Source organism: Arachis ipaensis, chromosome B04 (assembly GCF_000816755.2).
Source record: "Arachis ipaensis cultivar K30076 chromosome B04, Araip1.1, whole genome shotgun sequence".
Lineage (NCBI taxonomy): Eukaryota > Viridiplantae > Streptophyta > Magnoliopsida > Fabales > Fabaceae > Arachis > Arachis ipaensis.
The window spans coordinates 17,462,452-17,471,052 of NC_029788.2; the positions used below are offsets into that span (position 1 = coordinate 17,462,452).

The 8,601-nt window shown below is 34.1% G+C and overlaps 1 protein-coding gene across 5 annotated transcripts; it reads right to left on the reverse strand.

The window, feature by feature from the left end:
• LOC107639045 (putative E3 ubiquitin-protein ligase LIN-1) lies at positions 381 to 8,315 on the reverse strand. Of its 5 annotated transcripts, none has more exons than XR_002360776.1 (16): positions 7,447 to 8,314; positions 6,975 to 7,047; positions 6,529 to 6,647; positions 4,880 to 5,950; positions 4,614 to 4,755; positions 3,908 to 4,147; positions 3,244 to 3,538; positions 2,992 to 3,113; positions 2,514 to 2,633; positions 2,214 to 2,345; positions 2,003 to 2,125; positions 1,707 to 1,817; positions 1,477 to 1,623; positions 1,247 to 1,388; positions 861 to 977; positions 381 to 747 (listed from the first exon to the last, which is right to left on the reverse strand). XR_002360776.1 is itself a non-coding variant. In XM_021120904.1 (16 exons), the coding sequence occupies exons 1-16, from the start codon at positions 8,145 to 8,147 to the stop codon at positions 730 to 732; spliced, it is 3,654 nt and encodes a 1,217-aa protein (XP_020976563.1). In that variant the 5' UTR covers positions 8,148 to 8,311; the 3' UTR covers positions 381 to 729. The 5 variants fall into 5 exon arrangements, 3 of the variants coding, with proteins under 3 accessions (XP_020976563.1, XP_016197945.1, XP_020976564.1); XM_021120904.1 differs by having other exon boundaries at positions 1,247 to 1,375; positions 3,250 to 3,538; positions 7,447 to 8,311; XM_016342459.2 differs by having other exon boundaries at positions 1,247 to 1,375; positions 7,447 to 8,309.

The following is an 8,601-nucleotide window of genomic DNA, read 5'->3' on the forward strand; positions in this document are numbered from 1 at the left end:
GGTCGAATAACATTGTGACACGTGGCACAACCATCCACGTCAGCATGCCATGTGTCACGTGTCACCACATCATCATACCATTACACGTGGCCAAATTATGAAGTGACACGTGTCACTTACAGTCCACGTCATTATGCCATGTCATAACGTCATTAATGGAAAATGGGTCAGGGACTAATATGGTGCATTTTTTTCAATCTCAGGGACGTAATTGGTGCAATTAGAATCTCAGGAACGATTTTAGTGCACGACGCCAATCTCAAGAACCATTTTAGGGTTTAACTCAGTTAACACATCATAATTTTATAGTAGTGGATTACACCTCTTTCTCCCCTTGCATGACCAATTACAAATTTTAAGATAAGATTCGAACGTTGATCTGAAAGGGGGAAAAATGTACATTTTGTAGTTGCTGCTTTGCGTTTGATTTATTTCACCTGATTACAATGAGGTTCCATTTCACAATTAAGATAACACTTCATATAAATTTGCAAAATCATAGCTGAAAGGGATATCAGCCTAGCTTAGTATAATAACATTTGTTACAATGTCTTTTTTTTCTGTACAATAATAATATTTACTATACAGTGATCCCTGATATGTAAATTATGTACTCTTAGCTTTTGGCAACTGAAGCTATTACAATCTTGTGGCATTAGATTTTGGAAGTTGACTACGCCCTCATGAAACCAAATTAACTTGAAAGGGAAGTGTGTGTTGAAACTCTTCCTACAAAGGGATCCATCCCTGTAGATCATGAAACATTAAGAAATTAGGGTTAGGATTTTGTCTTGTGCATTCTTTTTCTTGTTTTTTGAAGTGAAATTAACTAAAAGGTGTTAGATGTGTTGTGCATGTACCTTGATTTGTCCCATCTCAGTACCACAAAGAATAATGTCATTCGCGGCAAGAAGGCTTGTAATCTTGCTTCCGGCCGATATTCTCCCGAGTTTTTTCGGTGTCCCTCTCAACCAGATCTGGTTTGGAAGATTGTTCCAAGTTATACAGTTGATGATAACCTGATTTTGCTGTAATTTGGCTATATTTGACAGATATTTAAACATTTTGCACTTAAGTTTTATATCATCAACTAATCAAATATTTTATTTTGATATAACTTGTGGTTATGGAATGTGTTAAAATCTCTTTAATGAAATAGTTATATATAATTAAATGACTATATATCTTTTCTATAAGCATAGCTTGAATTTTCTAATGTAATATCTTTATTTTTGTTTTAACTAACCTGAATGCTATTTGCAGATGAGCTGGAGATTAGGTATATGAAGTCTTCTACCACTTCCATAGCCATCACACTATCTCCTTTGTCAGAATGGATTGAAATCTTGGGTTTCCCAATTTTTTTCTTCCATTCCTAAAGAATTCATCTATGTTAATACAAAGCAATGGTTTGTTTTTTTCTTTTTCTTTTAAAGTTTTGAAATCTGAAACTCATAACAATATTTAGTTTCTCACCTTGAATGTTGTGCCTTCAACATGCTTACTTGCACTATAGAGCCAATCTCTATATGCTACAATTGAATGTATTGGCTTACTTTGCTTGATCCAACTCCTTGTTGGTGGTTTGATTTCTTGTTCCCTGTTGTATGTTGTGGAATACTCCTAAAAATGAAACACCATGTTTACTTGTATCTTATTGGTCCTAGAATGGTAGAATGTGTTTGTACAACAACAGAGAAACTAACCTGTATGCTTGAATCTGTGCAGCCAATGTATAACTTTCCTCTAGTTAGTGTCATGCATTTTACATGCTTACCTTTGAAAATATTTCTGATTGCCCTTGAATCATTAGCTATCTGTAAATGTAAAATGTTGGTGTTATATAACAATTGTTTTGGAGTCTTAAAAAGTTATCAATTCTGCATTAATCTAGTAATTAGAAGCATGATTAGGAACATTTGTTTTGTGTCTGAATATGCTTTGAAAAGCTTCACTGTTATGCAAATGCAGCACTAATCATGACTAAGTTCCGAAGCATCACCTTTATTCCTTGGCTTTCAGTAATCGCGAAAATTGTTTCACCCGATGCATGTAACTGATGGATTGGTTCCTTGAAGACTATTACTTCAACACATTCCAACTTTCTCTGGACCATTCTCCACACCTATTTGATTTTGTGTTATATAAGATAACAGTTTCACCCTGGTTGAGAATAATAGAAATTAGTGTGCATATCGAAAGTTAAACCTTACCCTTATGGTTCCATCGGTGGATCCACTTAAGAGGCTATCCGATGGTTCAGATAGCGAAAAGCATGTCACGGACTTCTTGTGCTCCTTAATGTCCCATACAAGACTAGCTGAGTGCCCTCTAATATCCCACACCTTTTTTAATTCACCAACAAACTCTGATTTTACTTTTTTCCATTCAGAAGGTTTCACCTCAGAAACAGACATTAGTTGCTATGTCTAACATGATTTAACATGAACTCTTTTCCATGCTTTAGAACAAAAGAAATGCATAACACCTTCACTCAGGTCATGTGTTCTTACCTTGATTGAACCATCTGAATATCCACTGAATAGGAGTCCCTTGTAGTATATGAGGGAGAAAACTGCTATGTTGAAGTTTCGACTTGTCTCAAGGATTTGCGTGTGAACACAAGAAATACGCTGCTCTTACCACCATAATAATGATTTGAGGCGATGTAGAAAATAAACCAGTTAGTGCAAGGCACTGGAATAAAGAAATAGACAACAAGAAGAAGCTCAAGAAAATTTAAGAACCTAAAAAACAATAATACTTTTAAGTCATTTAGTTATTATGCAATTCCTTTTAATCCTTATTCCTTACTATGATCATTGATCTTAGCCTGCTGATAAACATAGTTTTGTGTCATAATATTTAAGGAATAAATTCACCTGTTATGTTTATGCAATGTTGGGACATCAATTGTGCCAATTATGGGGACATTATATAAATGTTATTCATAGAAGTTTTATCACTAATGATACATGAATGAGTACTTACTGATATGTTTGGCAACAGGAAATCAGCTACTTTGTGTAACTCCTCAGCCATCCAAGTTACATTTGAAAGACGTCGTAACGATTCCTTTACTCCTTCAGAGAAATGAATCAGTTTCTGCTTTCCTACATTAAAAAGATAGAGAGGAAAGAAAAAACTCATAATCAACACATAGTGCAGCAACAGAATTCCTATGATTAACACAAATTTTTTATAGCATTTTTTAATTCTCATATGCTAAGGTGGCCACGTTACCTTTACCAGTGGCATAATTATAAATGCATAGACATGCTAGAAGTCTTTCTTCTAGCTCCATCCCAGGATGCAGGAATTGCTCAATTCCACTCAGTATGATCTCGGATGCCGAATATCTGAGGCTATCCGAGCTTTTAGATATTTGACATCCGAGCCATGAAATTGCTACAAGACAATCTCTAGAGACCATTTTCATCTTGCTTCTTAATCCACTCTCTAAAGCATGGAAGATGGAATCTCCAACACTTAACATAGATTTTGCAATTTTACTGCACCATAAGTCTGTGCCAGTATCCTGCATAATCATGAAATTTGCTCATCTCCATAATAGCTTTTCTGAACAGCACAAATCATATACATATACTTCTATGATGCACAAATACCTCAACTTTCCTCATGTATGCATATCGTATGTGTATATGCATCAATACTGCTAGATTAAACTTCTCTTTATTATTGACTACTTTTATGAACTAAAAATAATATTGTTCATTTGATCATCCTATCTATTATTTGGAACAGTCAATCATATCTGACATAATTATTAAGAATTGATGAAGATTGCTTTAAGTATTCATATTTTATCATTTTTATAAAATTGTTTGTATGTAGATATAGATGAACTTTGAACTTTTTCTCATATAAACATTTAAGGAAGCTGTACCTGTAGACTCTGATCCAACCAGTTGAAGTTTCTTATCATATTGTGGTGATAGGGAGAGTTCAATCCTGTCTTCCTCAGCAACCATGCAGCTGTATATGGTTCTCCTGTCCACGCATATGTTCCTGCAAGATTTGATAAAATGGATGCAGATAATATCTGCGCTGAGCTTTCCTGAGATACCAATGCCCTTAGAAGGACCTTCACTGCTTCTACTCTGAACAAGCTTTTATCACATGGGTTCTGCATGATATTATTTTGGTTTGTTAGTCATTCATTAGTCCTCATATTTTACAATAACTCAGTCTAATTCATGTGGCCATTGTCAAAAAAATTTTCGTGAACACAAACATTAAGAAAATTGAATTGACATGACTAAAGGGCAAAAAAGTTTCTATGGCTTTGTGCCAAAAATGTATCATTTAGTGATCAAATGAACAAACTTTTAACTTGTGATTCATATGATATCTTCTTTTGATGAATATTTTTGTTTCTTCTATTAGCTAATCAATAAGCCGACCCCACCTAGTGGGATAAGACTTTGTTGTTGCTGTTTGTATTAGTTAATCAATAACACCATGTATACTGAGTTAAAGAAAATGAAATGGAATATCCCAATATACTGATTTATATCAAATCAATCTGTCATCCTAGGGAGCTTCATTACTGAAAAATGAGGATAAAAATTTTTCCGAATTTCATAGTTTACCAATGTTTCTAACTGAAGTAGTATGTTTACTGCAAAAAGCTGGTGATCAGGTTGTAATTGATGAGTACAAATCCTTAGTATCTGCATAACATTGATGCCTCCTTCTTGCTGTATACGCTGCAACAGATTAATGGCTGATGATCTGGAAACCAAATGTGAAAATTAATGACACAAAGCTTCCTTGAACAAGGACAGTACAGCACAACAAATTCTAGCCAATTATCTTAAAATAGAATGTAAATTAAAGAATGTTTGCATAGTTATACCGCGGTATGCAAAGGATTTCATGGAAAAATTCAAGTGCCATACATTTGGCGCGGGTATTTTCCGTCTGCAGAAGATGGATAAAAGGAGCAAGAGGAGTGTATTGTGATACATACTGTCTACATTGTGCATCAAACTGCATGCATTTTATAAGAATGGTGGTTAAAGAGAAAAACTCTTCTAGATTATCATTCCTAGCAACTTCTAGAAGTCCACTGAGAACATGAGGGGAACTAATCGCAGCCAAATGCATGTTATTTGTTGCATAGTCGAACGAAGTCACTAGTTCTTCAATGATCATCAATGATGCTGCATGAGGCGTCAGAAGAAGGGGCTCTGGCTTATTCTTGTAACTATGTGAGGTGCATACAATCTCAACAAGTATTGGTAGAAGTTCCAATGTTTTTATGTCTATAGGTGATGGATTTATCAAATAGATGAGAATTGCAGCCTCATGAACATTTTGTTTTAGAGCACTAGCAAGATCACACAACTTTAAACCTTTCTTCTTGATGTCTTCTATGACTGATTTGTTTCTTGAAATTATTGTAGTGAGAATAGACACAGAAGCTCTAATTTCTCTTTCCTCTTTGGATGTTGAGATAGCTACTAGCAGTTCATCCAAGATGGCATCCCTCAAGGAAGCATAACTAGTGCCTGATGAATCGGTCAAATACTCGTAGATAGATGCAATGTCAACCGTATATTCTTGTCCACACTTTCCTAATGCTTCTGAATAATGCAGTTCTGAGATTCTTTCAATCACTCCTGAAAGATCCTGTAGGGAATATCTTCGTGATTTTGTTTTAGAACTTTCTTCATGATCTTTCTGGCTGAGCCAATGTTTGGAAGGAGATTTAGATGTTACATTGTCAAAGAGATGGAATTTTAGTGGCTGCAATGCTTCCTCAATTATTCCATCATCTACATGGAAATTTGAGATGGATAAAGTAGAATCTTCTCTGGCTCTGTTGAATATGGTCGAATCAAAATTAACCACACTTCTTTCATTCAGCTGTTCTTGCCCGGAATATTTCACAGCATGATCCAAGGCATAGGATTGATGTAGCTTCCTAGAAAGATAAAAATCCAGAAGACAATTATGAATTATAGAACTGAACTGCCTCTAATAGGCTTATTTTTTATAACAATGGGTCATTTAAGCTTTTGGTCTGTGCAAAATTAGTGATATATGGTTTTGGTCCCTGTAAAATTTTGTGGTTATGGTGCAAAAATTTTCGTTTAGTAAATAAAATTGGGTTCCATAAAGATTAAACTGAAAATGGATGCTTATGCTTTGAACCATAAATGTGAACTTGATTTGTATGTACGATAACAATACTGACTAATTTCGCTTATTTCTAGAATTTTTTGGATCAAAATCTCACAAATCTTATGGGGACAAAAATAATAAATTTCCCATTTTACAAATACTAAAAATTTATATACATACAATGAAAGACAAACAAACAAAGTGAGGATGCTACAATTACACACTATACTATTTAAATAAAGTTGGAGGCAAACAAACAAAATGTGAATGTTACAATTATGAACTGTAATAATGAGATACCTATACTACTAGGCACTGATATAAAGTTAGAGACAAACAAACAAAACTTGGATGTTAAGACTTCATTAGTGGCCAAACCTGTCATAAGTTTCTCTCTGTAGATCATTTGCTTTTGTTATTTTGGCTCTTATGTGAAATTTTCTGTCTTCCATATTATGCATCACATCTTGGGGACCAAGTGGATGAACTTTATCATACTGCATTATATTCATGATATATCACAAACATAAGGGGAAATAAATGTGCAAAACAGAGAAGTTTTTGATGCACCTATGATTTGACATTCTAAGTAAACTATTGCCTAATGTAAAATTTGGAATTTTTTTCTCTTTTTTAAACCCCTTTTACTGGGAGAAAAAGCAGATTTTTTTCACATATTTTGATAAAATTTTAAACTTAGTCTTAGAAAAACCAATTCTCACTTTCTTCAATTATATACAAGATTTTAATTGCAAATTTTTTTTTCCCAAATTGAAACACACATAACCTTATGTGCTAGTATTAGAAACCAGAGAAAGACTTACCATATTGCAGGTTTTCAATCTTGGTTCATGTTGAAATGAATTAGGAGAAACACAGCTGGTATTTGGTGCATCCCTGAACATGGCAATGAGTTATTTTCAGATGACAAAGTAAACATTTCAAACTCCAATGTGTTATTTTTGGCTTCAAAAGGCAGTCTCTTATTTAACTTTAATCATCACCTTAAAGAATAATAACTATGATTATGTTCATGTTTGTTAGCACTGAGCACTGTGCATGAAATGTGCAACATATTTCAACCTATTAGTCATTAAAATTACTTGAAATCTTCTTTTTATCTCTTCAAACATCACAATTTGTATCTGGATTATTGATGTTAGAAACATGATTAGGGGAAATTTAGTTACTCAAAACTAAAAATATAACCTTTTTTCTGTTTTTGAGTCAGAAAATAGCATCATTGTTGAGGCAAAGTAGTTTTGAAAAGCAACAAGTATGAATAATAACTCTTACACATATTGTGGTGATTGGTGTTTGGTGCTGCAATAACTTCTCCACCATGGATTCTCTCCATAAAGCATAACCTGATAATACACCAAACCTTCCTTATAACTTCTTGCAATATCCCTAATTGCTTCATTCACTTCATCCTCAGAAGTAGAACTCACACACCCCAACCTCATGCTTCCACTGTTGTTCTTCACATTCTGCTTCTTCCTTCTCAGCAACATGATGGTTTCTTGAGGGAAAAGGCTCTGAGAAAGTTCAGTTGCAAATTCATTGCAAACAATCCTTGGTGACACCAACACAGCTTGAAGAAAATGCAGTGCAGATTGCCACTCATCACCCTGCAGGTTCCTAACAACTGAGAGGTAAAAATAGGAGCAGCACACCAAGTAACGGTTTGAAACCGTGGCGGTTACTTCTTCCTCATCAAGCATTGCTGGTACCTGAAGCATTTGTTCTGAGTTCATGAGCCTGAAGGACTTTTCCTCTGGCTTCTGAGCTTGAATTGCAGCTTCAATGCTGTCAATTCCCCAGTACAAATTGGATAGCACTGATTGCTCAGAGAATTCAAAGAACTCTTGCTTTTGAATCCTTAGTTTTGAGGTGCATTTCAGCTTTAGAGCATTCCTTGTTCTCTCATTTGACAAGGTTTCATGAACGTATCTGTTGATTGAAACAAGAACCCAAATGTACTTGAGGTCTATCATCTTCTCATAGTAATCAACAAGATCAAAGGGTGTCAATTCTGATTATTGCTTCTGATGCTTTTTTGGTTCTTTGAGAGGTGAAGATGATGAAGAAACTGGACCTATGCAAGCTTCTCTAAACTATATAGTATTAACGATTAATTTCTTTTTTTATTTAATATTTAAATATCATATTTACACAATTACACATACTCTGTCCTTTTAGGTTTTGGTATAATCAATGCTGAGTTTAGTTTCGATTCACTGAATAACATAAAAAAATAAAGGACTTTGTGGTAGATAATGATTTTTGTGAATAATAGATTTTAAAATTGGTCTAATAAAGTAAAAATACATTACACCTCTAAATTATCCATTTAAATCTTAATATTAGGATAACCATCCGACATTTGCACACCTAGTAAATTGAACATTCAATATATTTATTATTTAAATTGTTTAATATTTTTATTGT